Here is a 17,372-nt window from a genome sequence, read left to right on the forward strand (position 1 = left end):
ATAGATAAAGTGCATAAAAGAAAGGTAAACACAATCACACAGCGATCAAGAGACACCAGAATTGTTTGCGCAGTAAAAACCTCAAAATGAGGAAAACAACTGCAGGGCCTTAACTCTCTAAAGCCCTAGTGAAAACCAATTCACTTAATGGAAAGATACGAGTTCTCTTACAAACAACCAATAGCACTGACCTCGGCTATACTTACTAGACACATTCTAGAAGGCTGTATGATCACATCTTCGTAAATCTTCTCCACTGATGAACTGCTCTCACTGGTAGGATTGATAGGCACTGACCTCGACCTTCAATCTTCTTTGCACATCAACAACTCCAACTGACCTCGAGAGCACTTTGATGTGAAGAATGTAATGAATGATGGATGTGTTTGACTCAATGATCTACTTAAGCATGGAACAAGTAGTTCATAGACTCGAATCTGAAGCACACAGTTTCTCACAAAACAAAATGAAAAATCTTGACTCAATAGATGCACCAATTCTTATTCGGCTCAAAGTCACCAAATGAATGACCATACACGTTGAATATATATCTCAGACTCCCCCTAAAACCTTGGACAATAAAGACTCCAAAACCTAATTGACTCCTAGTATGGAAGGAACAAATCATAAAAAGATATTCAACAAATAAACATGATTCTATTCTTAATAAAGACGATAAGACTTAACAGATCAAATCATATAGAGAAATATCCTTTTACGACCCAACTAATGTATACGCACAAAACGTGAAAAAGAATAAATAACATCCAACGACCTGACTTGAAAGGGATTGCAGAACAGATTGCAATCCCATCATGTAGATTGACCTTAATGAAACCTGACCTGACAGGGATTGCAGAACAGATTGCAATCCCATATGCATGTAGATTGACCTTTATGAAATGCAAATGCATATGCTCTTACCTGGAGTGCTTCAAAGAGTCAGCTGGAGCATTGTATGACCGTATATCTCTTCCAGATTACACTTGATAACTCTAGTAGACCTATGATTCTAGCTTTTGTATTAGGAATGCCAACATACATCAAACCTATACTAACAATCTCCCCCTTTGGCATTCCTATACAAAACAACCCTATACGAGTCATACTCCCCCTCAATCGTTACAGCAAATTCCAAAGGCATGATATTCTTCCTTATTCCATAAGCATGATATATCCTTCCTGAAACACTTTTAACAAACAAACCAGTGAAAAGCATGTAACATATAAAATTAGCCCAACTTCTCCCCCTTTTTGTCTAGGAATGACAAAGGGCACCAACATGATAGAATGACCATCACCTCATGCAGCGAAAGACTATGAACAATGGATGGTAAAAAAAATAACAAGGTGGAGGTCATATGGGAAACTCTGAGCTATAAACCACAAGAACCGTATGTAATACTATCGCATGAGAGAAGGATGCCATAGGAAACATGAACATGTTGATTAAGAGGCATGAAACCATACCAAAACTCCCAATTCATATATAGATGCAATCAACATTCATCCAACACTCATTTTGAATCACCCAGAAACGTGAAAAGTAACAAGTAGTACTCATACTCCCCCTTAATCGATTCATCTGGACATAATGAATAATAAAAAAAAATTGATCATGATCATGATAACACACAATGAGGTGAGAATTTTAGTCGCAGAAGTGAGAGGGAAGAAAAAGCATAGCATTTAGAGAAAGTGATTTGATGACTTCTCAAAGACAACAATGGGCCAAGCATAAGGAACACTACACAGTAATCTTGAACAACAAGCATTTAGACACAAACTGGGGCTAAAGCACCTCTTAACTTTGTGGTAAAGTGATCAGAAGTCAATATGGGGCTTCAACTTAACCTAGGATCAACCAGAATTAGAGTTCACCGACAAACACTACTTTTCGTTTCTCAAGTCCTCCTTATATCACCGTGTGGGCTCATATATTTTCTTTTGAAGCCTTCCACACCATTTTTTTTTTTTTTTGTGCTGCGACTCATGTAGCGAGCCTTATGTCAGTGGCTCCCAAACCAGTTGGTTTTAGGGCACTAAGTGTAACAAGGACACTCCAAAGGACACATCAACTCGAGTCGATTAAGAGCAACAAGATAAACCACCGGGAGACCAAGCCATTCCTGTTTCTGCCCAATCCTCATATCGTTCGTCGCGACCGAGGCCTGTTTACTTTAGAAATAGCCTGGCCAAGCTCCATATTGCAATGAGTATATATATATATATATATATATATTTTATTACAGGAGCATAGAATTACTAACAACAAAAAATGCGCCGTGGGTGAAGGACTAATCCCAGATCACTTAGAACAAGATGTTACCCCCACAAAAGACTTAAGTGTGCAAGTGAATAGCAAAGTGTGGGAGAGTGAACCAGCCATAATCTTTGACTAAAACCTGAGGTAGAAAGAAGAACATATAGTGCCCTGCAACTTGGACCCATGATCGAAAAGGAGAGCAAGAATCAACGATCTCAATCTAAGATCAATTTTCCACCAAGCACTTCAGGATTGAAATCTCACATGCAATCCTAGTAGAGACAATTGCATTCTACTGAAACTAATTTTTTTTTTTTTTTTGTCTAATCTAAATGAAGGCACACAATGAACATGCAGAAGTTATAAATGCAGATGAACCTATTGAGGGAGAGTATCAGACTATCAGTCCTGAGAAGACACTCCAATAGCATTTCTAGGTGACTCAACACGAGCATTGTCTAAGGTCAATCAATTGATGTTCAGAAGGCACGAACACAAGTTCCAGAAAATTTCTCTCAATCATGTCACAAATAAAATGTTTTCTCATATCAATGTGCTTTGTGCAAGAATGTTGAACTGGATTCTTAGAGACATCATTATATCAATGAGACTCAGATTATCACACAAGATGATAAGATAGTTTACTTCCCTGGAGGATGACCATATAAATTTTGACCATTTGCTTCCTCCAAAATATCTCATTGCTCCAATTGTTCATAACCATGTAATCTATGACCTCTTCATGTCCCCTTATCTGGCATTCTTGATCTTGATTTCTATAACTCTTGTTCATCATCGATTTCTTCACAAGGTCATGAGACTGATTAATCTACAAGTTGAGTGTCATTTATCATTTGTTGGACCTGCATCACTTCAACACTCACAAACAAAACACCCATGAAGCATAGTATGGTATAGATTAGCATAGCCAAGATACACAAAACTAATTAGTTAGCAACAAAATACATCATGGCAACCAATTTCATCAAGCAAGTGACCATCAAACAAGGATAACGAAACAAGATTGTGCAGCGGATTATACACCATTGAAACATTAAAACTTCTTTGAACCAAGCTCCCCCTATGCGAATGCAATATGCAAGAAAAAGTAAAAATGAATGCAAGATGAACTAATGAACAACACTTTTTTTTTTCTTTTTTTTTTTTTTTTCAAAAATAGAATGCATACAACTCATGCTAGCTAGAAAAGACTCTTTAAGAAAAACAAAACTTAAAAGACATGATGTAGTCCTGTTCAGGATTGAAGTCCTATATGCAATCCTAAAATAAATAAATAAATAAACAACAAATCACTTACTTATGCATCTACACTACATGGACACAAAAAAAAAAAAAATCGATCATGTTACCTATGCAAAAACACAGAGGGAAGTTCAATCACCTGTACGAGAAAACGTAGGGTGATGAGATTCTTTTCTTTTCCAAATTTGTTTCATCTGAGGCATACAGGACGCTGGGATTGAAACCAAGTGAGCAATCCTGCCAATTTCTCTCAAGTGTTCTTTCAACTTTGTCTGCAGAGAGAGGTTTTGATTACTCTTTCTAGGAGTCCAGACCCTTTGTGCATTTCTCCGAAGATAGTTACACTTAGGTCTGATGTGACCTGGAGTTCCACAATGGTGACAAATAGGGGTGAACTTTCTAGACAAAGAATGATATCCAAGTTGAGGAAAAACATAATTCTTTGCTAAATCTGAACGTCTATCATGCTCACTAGAACTGAACTCTCTGCCTCTTCTATCATTGACATTTTCAGGTTGAAGGAAACCTGAACTCTTCACAAATTTCAAAGATTTAGAGCTCTCACCAGAACTAAAACCTATGCCTTTTTTGTCACCTTCAGATTTTCCCATCCCAATCATTCTAGACACTTTGTCTGACCCAATTGAGAATTTAGAAAACTTTTGCTGAGACTCTTTCAACTCAAGCTCAAGGTTTAATTTTTCAGAAGCAAGTGAGCCAGCAAGAGTGGCCTGAGCATTCAAATTTTCTTCTAAAACCTTGATCTGACTAACGAAGTCAGACCTTTCAACCTCCCATTTTTTTACACAAGACTCCAATCTCTCTTCAACCTCCGTTTTCTCTCTCTTAATCAAAACAATCTCTTCACTCAATTTTTCATTTTTCTTAAGGATTTGTCTAGAGGCTTCATAAAGCTCCTTGTACTTACCATTCATCACTTCATCTGAATGCTCCTCATCGTCTGATTCATCAGATGATTCATTATGAAGAGTTGAGGTAAGTGCAATGTTCTCTTCTTCATTTTCAGAGTGAGTATCAAACTCACTATCACTCCAAGTGGACCTTAAGGCTTTACCCACACGTGAGTTGTACCTTTTGTTTCCACAATCAATCGCTAAATGACCAATCCCACCACACTCAAAACATTTAGGTTTTTCACTAAAGTTTTTCTTTTGGAGATATTTACTATTTTTGGAGTTCCTCCCATAGGAGTTGTCAGAAGCTTGACCTTGTTTTGAATTAGACTCAGAAACACTTTTTGACCCTTGACCAGAGGAGTTCCTAGACTTAAAGAATTTCTTGAACTGTTTTGTCAAGTAATCCAAATCTTCAGTGCTAGCATCTTCTTCCTTTTTGACAGAGTTAAACGCTATATTTTTCTCCTTTTTTTCTGGTTTAATTCTCATCTCAAACGTTTTGAGATTGCCTACAAGTTCATCTAGAGAATATGTGTCAATATCCTGAGCTTCCTCAATGGCTGTTTGCTTGGACTGAAAGCTAGGTGGAAGAGATCTAAGGAACTTCTTAACAATACGATGTTCTTCAAATGGGTCACCTAAGCTATGACACTGACTTGTCACATTGATAAGTCTAGCATGAAAGTCATCAACTGACTCATCATTCCCCATTGTCATGTTCTCAAATTCTAGGACCAACCTCTGAAGCTTTTGTGCTCTAACTCTCTTATTGCCCTCATAAGTAACCTGGAGAAGATCCCAAGCTTTCTTAGCAGTCTCACAATGACTAATCCTAACCCTTTCCTTTTTTGATAAGGCAGTGAATAAACTATTCCTAGCCTTAAAATCATGATTACAATCACGGACCTCTTCCGTACTCCACTCTTCCTTTGGTTTAGGAATCATTTTGGCCCCCGAAGACTCAGTAGCCTTAGAATTTTCAGGTTTGGTTGGATGAACCCACCCTGTCTCAACAATCTTCCACATATTTTCATCTTGAGAGTACAAAAATGCTCTCATCATAATTTTCCATTGGGAATAATCTTCCCCATCAAACCAAGGTGGACTGTTGATTGAACCCAAGGCTCGATCTCGTTCCATCCCTCCCACGAATCTTACTAAGAAACCTTAGTAACCCGCTCTGATACCAATTGAAAATATTGGGATGAAACTAAAAAGCCTAGAGGGGGGTAAATAGGCTTTCCCTATAGAAACCACAACTTTTCCTTAATTCAAAAAACTCCAGCAAGAAACGTTAAAGGATAAACACAGGTATGAATCCCTGAATATAGCAGTATAGATAAAGTGCATAAAAGAAAGGTAAACACAATCACACAGCGATCAAGAGACACCAGAATTGTTTGCGCAGTAAAAACCTCAAAATGAGGAAAACAACTGCAGGGCCTTAACTCTCTAAAGCCCTAGTGAAAACCAATTCACTTAATGGAAAGATACGAGTTCTCTTACAAACAACCAATAGCACTGACCTCGGCTATACTTACTAGACACATTCTAGAAGGCTGTATGATCACATCTTCGTAAATCTTCTCCACTGATGAACTGCTCTCACTGGTAGGATTGATAGGCACTGACCTCGACCTTCAATCTTCTTTGCACATCAACAACTCCAACTGACCTCGAGAGCACTTTGATGTGAAGAATGTAATGAATGATGGATGTGTTTGACTCAATGATCTACTTAAGCATGGAACAAGTAGTTCATAGACTCGAATCTGAAGCACACAGTTTCTCACAAAACAAAATGAAAAATCTTGACTCAATAGATGCACCAATTCTTATTCGGCTCAAAGTCACCAAATGAATGACCATACACGTTGAATATATATCTCAGACTCCCCCTAAAACCTTGGACAATAAAGACTCCAAAACCTAATTGACTCCTAGTATGGAAGGAACAAATCATAAAAAGATATTCAACAAATAAACATGATTCTATTCTTAATAAAGACGATAAGACTTAACAGATCAAATCATATAGAGAAATATCATTTTACGACCCAACTAATGTATACGCACAAAACGTGAAAAAGAATAAATAACATCCAACGACCTGACTTGAAAGGGATTGCAGAACAGATTGCAATCCCATCATGTAGATTGACCTTAATGAAACCTGACCTGACAGGGATTGCAGAACAGATTGCAATCCCATATGCATGTAGATTGACCTTTATGAAATGCAAATGCATATGCTCTTACCTGGAGTGCTTCAAAGAGTCAGCTGGAGCATTGTATGACCGTATATCTCTTCCAGATTACACTTGATAACTCTAGTAGACCTATGATTCTAGCTTTTGTATTAGGAATGCCAACATACATCAAACCTATACTAACTCTTATTTGGATTTTTTTTTTTTTTACAGTGATATGTTAATTTAAAAGACAAACGGTTCATAACATGAAACTACACTGCTGAATGTATTTGCATAAGAGAGTTTGGATGCCTTCGTGACCAAACTAGTTTGGCAATATAATCGAATAATATTTCTAATAGGTTTCCTCATGGTATTTATTTAGTCTCACTAGGAATACCTTCTAATGGAGAAGAATAAAAATATCCATGCAGAAATTCTTGAACTCGTATGTTGTCATGTATATTTGATTTTTAGGCAAATATGGACCGAAAATTAATTTAAGAAGTGACTGCTGCAGTGCTACTCATTCAATACTGTCTGTTTGCGTAGTTGAAGGACTATATATATTGCCAAAAACTGCATGCTTTCTCTCCAGCACAGTCGCTAGTAATGAAATTTTTCATTGAAAGCCAACAATATATAATTCTCACTTGGCTATAACCTTAAAAGTTCATTATCAAGGAACTGGTAGATCTTAAAGAATTGGCATGGGAAGGCAGATGCAACAAAGGAACTGTAGATAAGCCTTGAATGCAGATGAAAGCTGGAGGGAAAAAAGCATGGACATCTAATTGAAATGAGAGAAAATGGTGAAGGAAGGTAAACTTGTGAAGCTAAGTAGGGACCGCTATGTATAGGTAGGGATAACGGTACTCCTGATCGATCAGTACTCGTATCGAAATCATGAGAGGGACCACTGTCCTTCTGGTTCTAGGGGATCAAAGTTTGGTTTGTCTAGTAAAAGATGGAAAGGTGCAAGACAAGAACTTCCGTAGAAGTCACCATTATAGTTGGTACTACTACATCTCAACCAAGCCTAACTTCGGAGGTGTGATGAGATCCGGTGCATGATTACAAGATTGCATCCTCCCATAGTGGGACCGAACAGTACGTCTACAAGTAATAAATACTACATTTGCGAGTTTTAATCTATTAATCAGTATTTGTTGAGTGTGACGATAAGTGTATTGATTATTTCAGTGCTTCAGGAAGTCAATGTAAACAAGTCAAAATTTGAATATATATGCAACTAATAAATATTAGAAGATTTTTGGAAGTCTTGCTTATCTTGTGTTTTTAAATTACTAAAACATTGACTGAGAGAATTTTAACTAGAAGAATGGTCAAGCAATTAAGTTAAGGAATTTATTAAATAATGGTTTAAGCTCTATATATATATTAATTAAGCTGGTAATTAGCATGAACTGATTAACCATCAAATAGTAGAGAGAGATGGCAGAGGAAACCAGAGTGATCCTCCATGGAAGCAGACTTAGCCCTTATGTTAAGAGGGTGGAAATGGCCCTCAAAATCAAAGGCATAGGTTTGTGCAAGAAGATTTGAAGAACAAGAGTCCATTGCTCCTCAAGTACAACCCTGTTCACAAAAAGATTCCTGTACTTGTCCACAATGGAAAACCTCTTGCTGAGTCTCTTGTCATCCTTGAATATATTGATGAAACCTGGAAAACTAGCCCTCAACTTCTACCAGAAGATCCATATAGAAGAGCCCGAGTTTGCTTTTGGGCTAGCTTTCTGCACCAACAGGTGAGACTTATATGTAGTTTTTAGCAATTCCTGCTTGATAGTACTGTGAAAAAAGTTGGTTTAGGATTTCTAGAGGAAATTTCCTAGTAGTTTAGGATCTAGTACAAGTATAATAACAATATTGCAGTTATAAATCATTTAGGTTGTAAAGTTCATATAATCATGTTGGTATTTAGTTAATTTAATTATCCAAAAGTAGTGTTTGATTTGCTCCTTAATATAATTACCAGTGCTACTTGAGGCAAAAAAAAAAAAAAAACTATGTAGATTGTCTGAAAACCCTCGACTTATGTTCTAGACCAGATCAAACAAAGAATTAAGTTAGATTTTTCCTCAAGCTAGTAAATTGAAAAACTTGTGGCTGTTGTTTGCTGGTATTGCAGTTATTTGAGGCCCTGGTCTTAGTGATCAGAACCAACGGAGAAGCACAACAGAAAGCCATCAAACAACTGTATAACCAATTGAAGTTATTCGAAGACGGAATGAAGGATTTATTCCCAGATGGGATTCCTTCGTCGGTTGACAACAAGATCAATGTAGGTCTACTAGATGTGCTCATGTTTTCTGTCTTTGATTCATATGAGGCTCATGAACAAGTCCTTGGCATAAAGGTGATAGACCCTGAGAAGACACCAGTAATATTTTCCTGGATTAAAGCTATAAATGAGCTACCTGTGGTGAAAGAGCTGCATATTCCTCATGAAAAAGTGGTGGCATCTGTCAAGCTTTTTAGAAAATTGGCCATGAATTCTTCTTCAGATACTTGACCAAGTAGAGAATTAATACTCAATATCTTTACTACTTGTTAATTAGTGTATCCCAAATTTGGTTAAATAAGGCTGTAATGCTATTGCCTACTTCAAAATTCAATCGTTTTTTGGCAGAAACAAAAAATAATAATGAGTAAAGAAAATATGTAGGCCATGTTCAGGAGCAGCAGTGGACTAATCATCTAGTCTGATCTTATCAGATGTTTGCTAGTGTGGATTAATTTCACTCCAACCAGGCCCATTGTGGGTAGATATCTTATCCTATTGAACAGTTAAGAAAATCTATCCAGCAAGACTAACAAAACCAAAACCATGAGCTCAGCATCCAAGCAAAAGCCATAGGAGAGAAAGATAGGAAAGAAGTGAGTGAAATGGCAGAGCAAATCAAAGTGACCTTATATGGAATGTGGGCTAGCCCCTATGTTAAGATGGTGGAATTGGCCCTCAAATTGAAGAGTATACCCTATGAATATGTGGAAGAAGATTTGCAGAACAAAAGTCCATTGCTTCTCAAGTTCAATCCTGTTCATAAGAAGGTTCCTGTACTTGTTCATAATAGGAAAGCCATTGCTGAGTCTCTTGTGATCATCGAGTATATTGATGAAATCTGGACCTCAGTTTTTAGCAGAAGATCCATATAAAAGATCCCAAATTCGCTTCTGGCCAGCTATATGCAGCAGGTGAGTAGATCCTCAAGTTTACCAGTATTTGTGGTTTATTTTGTATTGCCACACAATTGTTAAACAGCGACAAGTGTGGCCTGTGGCCCACCATTATACCGATACTGTCCCAACTTAACCACCCATTAGGTGTTGGGTTTTAATCACAAAATGCCTCGGTACAATTGGGTCAGCTATATGTAGCAGGTGAGTAGATCCTCAAGTTTATTAGTGTACTAGTATTCTTAATTAGTTTATTTTATAGTCACACAATCTCCTCACATGTAGAGGCATAGAGTAGATCAAACAACTTTTTCGTTCTTTCAGTAGTGTAAATGACGAGTGACATTTCATCTTTTCATTAATCAAGCGTGACAAAAGTATTTGATAAAATGCTTCAAAGAGACATACATTTCTTAAGTTAAGGAAATGTTGAAAGGACATAAATGAGACACATCTGCCCATGTCCCAAATTCATGAACTTCTTCATCGTGCCTGCCCAATCGCAAATTCCTAATTCCGCCACTAACTCCCTTTACATTTCATCGTTGTCCACTGTACTCAAACCAAGTAAAGAACTTGTTCTTAATGTGTTGCAGGTATTTGAGGCCTTGGTATTAGTGGTTAAACCAGTGGAGAAGCACAAGAGAAAGTTATCAATTAAGGAAATGTTTGAGAAATTAAAGTTACTTGAAGAGGGACTCCAAGGGTTTGTTCCTAGATGGCATTGCTTCATCAGCTGATGAGTTTAGAAAAAATGTGACACTACCAGAGTTGGTCATGTTCTTATGCTTTGGCGCATATGAAGCTCTGCAAGAAGTTCTTGGCATAAATTTTATAGACCCTGAGAAGACTCCACTGATATTTTCCTGCATAACACCTCCCATTGATAAACCTGCGGTGAAAGAGGCGTGTCACCCTCATGAAAAGATGGTGGCCTTCCTCATTGCATTTAGAGAAAATGTCCTAAAGTCTACTACAGCTTGACCGGTATTGAGTCGATAGCAATGTAGTACGTAATGTCATTCGGTTTTCTTCTTGAAAGTACCAGATGGAACAAATATTAGAAGGAACTTTACGTATAGAAATTTATTCAAAGGAAATACGATTCATAACACGGAGATTTGCTAACGCAGTGTAAACCTCTCCACTGAGGAAACTTCACTGCGTGGCTTTTAACGTAGCCAACACGAAAAGGCAATCCAATATGAATCACTAGGGTTTACAGAATACAAGTAGTGTTGTTCTTAACAAACACTATCACTTAGCAACACTTGCTAACTTGTTTTACAACTGTTCTAACTCCTAATACAACATTCTAGATAATCAATCTTCAACCTTTCTTGCTCTCAATCAAATCACGATCTTGAGAGTAAATATGAATGATTATGCAATGGAATACATGAAACAAGTAAAGAGGGTTTTTTTTTCAGAAAATAATATGAGCAGAGCAAGTAGTTCAATTGAGAACGATTTTATGCAATCAAAAACCCCTCACCCTAACTTTTGTTTTGAAACCTTTTATAAGGGAGAAACACTCCCCCTCAATCAAATCTTTTCTTAATAATTAATTAAGATAAATATGGAAAGGTTTAAAACTGTTTTTGAATGTGCAATCGAAAATTTCCTAACCAATATCTCAAATTGATATGCATGTTGAAAACCTCTTTAATGCATAAGAGATTATTGAATCAATTTAAGGGTCTTTCTAAATGTACCCAGCAAATTTCTATGTAGACCCAGCAAGTTTTTTACACCAAATAAAAAAAATAGAATTTATAATTATACTCAGCAACTTTTCCAACAATACCCTTAGCAAAACTCACACCCAGCAAAAGTCATACCCAGCAAATCTCACACCCAGCAAAACTTGAATTATCTCCGCATCAATTTTTGATGTTGATTGTGGGTTTAGGCGTAGAAAACAAAGATAAAAAGGGTAGAAAAGCTGAAAAGAAAGGGAAAGGGAAGAAATAATGGGATACAAGGAAACGGTGGGTGAGAGAAAAGAAAGGGAAGGAAAAGTAATGGGAGACAAGGTGGAAAAGTGCAGCTGCAACAAGCAATTGGAACAATTTTCTTTCGAGACTCCTCCCTTCCACCCGGTCTGACTCTCTTGATTCACAGCAAGTTTTCTTTTCTTCTCCTCCCTTTCACTTGGTCTGACTCGAGTAGAAGAAGTCCACCGTTGTACCAAGGAGATGCAATTCGAAGAGGACTTTCAGAGGCTCGGGCTCGGTTGGCTAACACCAAAGTAGTGAGTGGTGTGCAGGAGTGGAATCAAGGATGGGTATTTCTGTTAGAGTATGGTATTGGGTGCAGGATATAGCGAAGAACAGTTTTTGTTCTTGGTATTATCCTTGAGCAAAGAGCTTGGTTATGGGTTATGGGGGTATGTACTCGTGTTTGATATTCAAGCTAGAGTTTAGTCCCTCGAGGTCGACAAAGCCCCAGCCTCCACCACTCCCTCCAAGACCCTTCCTTTCCGGTTCAGGCATTGCTTCGACCTCCACCGATTGGAGCCCAACCTCTGAGAATTGATGTGGAGATAATCCAAGTTTTGCTCTATGTGAGATTTGCTAAGGGTATTGTTGGAAAAGTTGCTGAGTACAATTATAAATTCTATTTTTTTATTGAGCGTAAAAAACTTGCTGGGTCTACATAGAAATTTGCTGGGTACATTTAGAAAGACCCTCAATTTAACTGATATGCATATCAATTCAAAAGCATCCAAAATGATATGGAATGAATACATATTAAACTCAAGATCAGTGACTCGATTTGGCCTAATCTTTTCTTCAAGATCCGATCCTGTGATCTTTCTATTTGTTTCCTTGAAGCTCCGGTTTCCTTGTGACAATGGGAAATCATGTATTGAATGGTAAAAAGCCCAAAATACTTACAATCTCCCCCTTTGGGCATTCCCATTCAACACATGATTTTTCCATCTTTTTGTCCTGCATGTTAGTTTTCACAGATAAACACTAGTCACTAAACAAGGGGTGCTACTTGGATTAAGGAATCAGTTTCCATCCTTTTCCAGATCCAAGTTGCCAAAATAAAATTACTTAATAACCAAAAGCATCCAAAAATATCTGTGCTTATGCACTTACAACCCAACAAGCAAAAAGAAATATTGTTTGATAGAAATTAAACTTCAGAAAACATAAATAACAGAAAAATTAAAAGAGTACGTTACTTCTCCCCCTTTGAGTGGGAAGGCACATCGAATTCCTCAATAAGCTTGGTGACGTTGTCCAGAAATTCCTCTTCATCCATGGAATCCGAGCTCTCCTCTGGTGCGACAGGCTCCTGCATGGCGTTGGATGGACCGAGAGCGTCAAACCAGGGAGGGTGGCGCTGCATGTTGCGGATTTCCTTGAGGACTTCTTGGAGAGTATGGTTGGTGCGAACAAGGAGAGAATGCATGTCATCCATGTCAGTTGTGTGATAGGCGATTCTCTAATCAGCCACGAGAATAGCATCCCGAAGAGAGGAGTAGCGAGAGGGATCAGGGGATGGAGATCGACGAGGAGGAGGAGGAGGAGTACGACTTCGTTCACGGTGCATGCCAGGATGGAGAATCCCGGCCCTCACAGCAGCCTGGAGGCCTTCCTCTGGAGGAGGAAGTCGCCGGTCCACCAAGGCGAGTGGTTGTCTTGGTGCGAACCATGGTGATAGAATCAGTTTGTGAAAGAACCTGCACACAGAGACAACCAAGAGTAAAATCCGAGGGAGACAAGAGAGGCTATATATATTGAATAGTTAGGTTTAGGGAAAACCAAAGAACACACCGATTGGGATAGCATCTCAAATGGAGAGAGAAGTTATGACAAGTTATTTTTCCTAGATATACGCATGCAGAGAACGTCTCCCCCTCAACTTAGGCATAATCATTATGGAAATTAAGTGCAGCCAGATGGCCATCAAGGAAGGAAACGAAGAGACAAATATTCGTATAATCTGCAATTATATCATATGATCGTTTCCTTTTCTAAGTATCAAGGCAATGAATGCTTAGGTCATATCGAAGAGAGAGAAAATAGCATAGTTTAATCACAGAGAGAACAAGTCATGTAGTGAAAGGAACATAGTTCAGAGCACGAAGCATGATGTATTCTATCAACAAAGTGAGTTGGTACTCATATTCAGACCTTAGGGAGTAAATCTGTGAAAAAAGTGAATATAACCAGTATGTGGGGCTTAGACACAAGTTTAGTAACAGAGAGAAGGAGTGAATTAAGAGAACTAAACATGTGAACGAAGCTCATGATATCTCCTTAGAAGGAGTAGGAAAACATTGTTCCTAAGCACGTATTTTATTTGAGTCATGGACCTCTTTTATTTAGTGACAATTAGAACTCATGTAACAAGACTCTTCTCAGCAACTCCCAGAGCAGATGTTCTTAGGGTACTAAACATAACAAGGATGCTCCATGGAGAGAGTCTCGAGTAGTTGTCTGCATTATTTTATTTTACGTGCAAAAATCACTCACCGACTCATTTCTTGCAAACCTTAGAAAGTTCACCACAACTAAGGCCTGATTACTCAGAGAGATGGGATATAGTTATCCATTCTCGTTTCTTACAAATCCTAGAAAGTTCACCACAACTAGGACCTGATTACTTTGAGAAGAGGGAATGAGTCATTTAAGTAGTTCGCCTATTTCACCGAATCTCTTTTGACAGTAAACAAGGAGCATGCCACCACATATGTTATAAGTGAAAGTGCATATGACAATTAACTGAATAAGATACTAAACATGAGTACACAATTTTTGTCCAGAATAAGGCATGGCAACAAAGGATACAAAGCGGAAAATATGTACGTTTCACTAGTGACTGTGATCAATGGATACTAAGATCACAATTTTCTCAATCAACAGTGGACAGTCATTCCTGTGCCTTAATGCTTAGAACATATCCCTAGTGCATTTCTCAACATCTCAAACCTAGCAGTGTCAAGAGGCTTAGTAAACAAATCAGCAAGTTGATTTTCAGTGGGCAAAAAGCTTAACTAAGTATGTTTTGTTCAACCAAATCCCTAATAAAATGATATCGAATATCAATGTGCTTTGTTCAAGAGTGTTGAACAGGATTCTTGGTGATGTTGATAGCACTAGTGTTGTCACAAAAGATAGACAACTTACCTTGAGGGATGCCATAATCATGAAGCATTTGTTTCATCCAAAGCATTTGCGTGCAACATACTCAGCTTCTGCAGTAGATAAAGAGATGCAATTTTGTTTCTTGCTATGCCAGGCAACCAGATTGTTGCCAATGAAGAAACATCCCCCTGAAGTACTTTTTCTATCCTTTAAGTTTCCTCCCCAGTCAGCGTCAGAATATCCTGCAATTTCCACATTAGTGTCGAAGGTATAGAAAATTCCACAGTTAACTGTTCCGGATATATAGCGAATGATTCTCTTGACAGCTTCCAAGTGTGATTCTTTAGGGTTAGCTTGAATGCGAGTGCACACTCTTACACTGTAAGATATGTCGGGTCTGCTGGCAGTGAGATAGAGCAGGCTGCCTATCATACTACGATACATTGTGTGATCAACTGATTTCCCATCCTGGTCTTCGCTCAGCTTAGTAGTGGTACTCATGGGATTGCTCACTGTCTTCTTAGATTCAAGACCAAATTTCTTGATCAGATTTTCAGCGTATTTTGTTTGAGAGAGAAACAAACCTGTGTCCATCTGCTTTACTTGCAGTCCAAGAAAAAAAGTTAGTTCACCACACATGCTCATTTCAAATTCACTTTCTATGACAGATTGGAACTCTTTGACAAGATATCTGGAAGTGGAACCAAAAACAATGTCATCAACATACACTTGGGCAATGATAATGTCATTTTTGGTTGGTTTTACAAACAGTGTTTTATCAATAGACCCTCTAGCATACCCTTTTCCTACAAGATGAGTGGAGAGCCTCTCATACCAGGCTCGGGGAGCATGCTTTAGCCCATACAGAGCTTTCTTGAGACGGTAGACATGATCTAAGTTATTTGGATCTTGGAAACCTGGTGGCTGTTCCACATAAACTTCTTCCTGAAGGTTCCCATTTAGAAAAGCAGTTTTGACATCCATTTGAAACAATTTGAACCTAAGATGACATGCTACAGACAGGAGTAATCTAACTTATTCTAGTCTAGCCACAGGAGCAAATGTCTCGTCAAAGTCAAGACCTTCAACCTGAGAGTATCCTTGAGCAACTAGTCTAGCTTTGTTTCTAATCACATTCCCTCTTTCATCACTTTTGTTTCTGAAAATCCACTTGGTTCCTATAACATTGCATTTACTAGGTCGAGGCACCAAGTACCACACATCATTCCTAGTAAACTGATTTAGCTCATCCTGCATGGCACTAATCCAGTTATCATCCAATAATGTTGCCTTAATATTTTTTGGTTCAACGATGGACACAAAACCAAAATGAGATATAATGTTCATGCTTAGCAGATTTTCAGTAATAAAACATAGTAATACATTTCCTTCACTTACCTCAGAAGTACTTACCTGAGCTGTAGCTTTTCTCCTTGTTGTCGGTCCATCTTTCAGATTTCCGATGATATCTTGAGAGGAGTGGTCCTTTTGAACTTGCTTGAACCCTTTCCTTTGGATGGGAGCTGGTTCAAAAATGTTGTCGGGGATCTCCTCTTCCTCTTCATCAGTTGAGGCTTCTGCACTTAGTGGTGGTGTGATAGAGGAGGGTGATGGATCTGCATATGATTCTTCCTGTTTTACACATTGATCATCAATAGAAACATTAATGGATTCCATAACAACTCGGGTTCTTTTATTGTAAACCCTATAAGCTCTACTGTTTAGAGAATATCCCAAGAACACACCATCGTCACTTCTAGCATCAAATTTTCCAAGGTGTTCTCTATCTCGTAAGATGTAGCAAGGACTGCCCAAAATATGAAAGTGTCCAACATTTGGCTTTTTACCTTTCCACAGCTCATAAGCTGTTTGATCAGTACCTGGTCTGAAAAATACTCTGTTTATTGTATAACAAGCAGTACTGATAGCCTCAGCCCAAAAGTTTGTGCTTAAACCTGCAGCATGTAACATTACTCGAGCCATGTCCAGCAATACCCTATTTTTCCTTTCCACAATGCCATTTTGCTGTGGAGTGATTGGAGCTGAGAACTCATGCGACACACCAAGCTCATGAAAATAGTTAGAGAAAGAGGCATTTTTAAATTCAGTACCATTATCCGATCTTACTCTCACTATGCTAGTATTTGATGACTGCTTTTCAATGATCAATTTTTGACTCAAGTTTTTAAAAGATTCAAACGTTTCAGTCTTGTCTTTTAAGAAATTTACCCAGGTGTATCTTGAGAAATCGTCTACAACTACTAGCATGTAGCTCTTACCTCCAATGCTTTCAGATTGAGCTGGTCCCATGAGATCCATGTGTAATAGTTCCAAGACTTTTGTGGTTGTTGCAGAATTCACCACCCTGTGAGGAGCCTTTGTTTGCTTTCCAATTTTGCAGTCTCCACATATCTTATCAATTTTTCCC

At 38.1% G+C, this 17,372-nt stretch overlaps 2 protein-coding genes and 2 pseudogenes across 2 annotated transcripts; 2 read left to right on the forward strand and 2 right to left on the reverse strand.

Moving 5' to 3' along the window:
• Positions 1-3,660: 3,660 nt before the first annotated feature.
• On the reverse strand, positions 3,661-5,586 carry LOC133745068 (uncharacterized). Its single transcript, XM_062173063.1, has one exon. The coding sequence runs from the start codon at positions 5,584-5,586 to the stop codon at positions 3,661-3,663; it is 1,926 nt and encodes a 641-aa protein (XP_062029047.1).
• Positions 5,587-7,876: 2,290 nt separating this feature from the next.
• Positions 7,877-9,277, forward strand: LOC133707412 (glutathione S-transferase U9-like; annotated as a pseudogene).
• Positions 9,278-9,556: 279 nt separating this feature from the next.
• On the forward strand, positions 9,557-10,823 carry LOC133745070 (glutathione S-transferase U10-like; annotated as a pseudogene).
• Positions 10,824-13,298: 2,475 nt separating this feature from the next.
• On the reverse strand, positions 13,299-15,928 carry LOC133745071 (uncharacterized mitochondrial protein AtMg00810-like). Its single transcript, XM_062173064.1, has 2 exons — positions 15,048-15,928; positions 13,299-13,536 (listed from the first exon to the last, which is right to left on the reverse strand). Exons 1-2 carry the CDS (start codon positions 15,926-15,928, stop codon positions 13,299-13,301), a joined length of 1,119 nt encoding a protein of 372 aa, XP_062029048.1.
• Positions 15,929-17,372: the final 1,444 nt, after the last annotated feature.

Source organism: Rosa rugosa, chromosome 4, assembly GCF_958449725.1.
Source record: "Rosa rugosa chromosome 4, drRosRugo1.1, whole genome shotgun sequence".
Classification (NCBI taxonomy): Eukaryota; Viridiplantae; Streptophyta; class Magnoliopsida; order Rosales; family Rosaceae; genus Rosa; species Rosa rugosa.

Excerpts from the sequence above, each read along its gene's own strand:
- LOC133745068 (XM_062173063.1), bottom strand. The coding sequence starts at position 5,586 with ATGGAACGAGATCGAGCCTTGGGTTCAATCAACAGTCCACCTTGGTTT.
- LOC133745071 (XM_062173064.1), bottom strand. The coding sequence starts at position 15,928 with ATGGATGTCAAAACTGCTTTTCTAAATGGGAACCTTCAGGAAGAAGTT. Across the intron at positions 13,537-15,047 it reads TTATCTACTGCAGAAGCTGA|GTTCTTTCACAAACTGATTC; the intron begins GTATGTTGCACG and ends CTCTGTGTGCAG.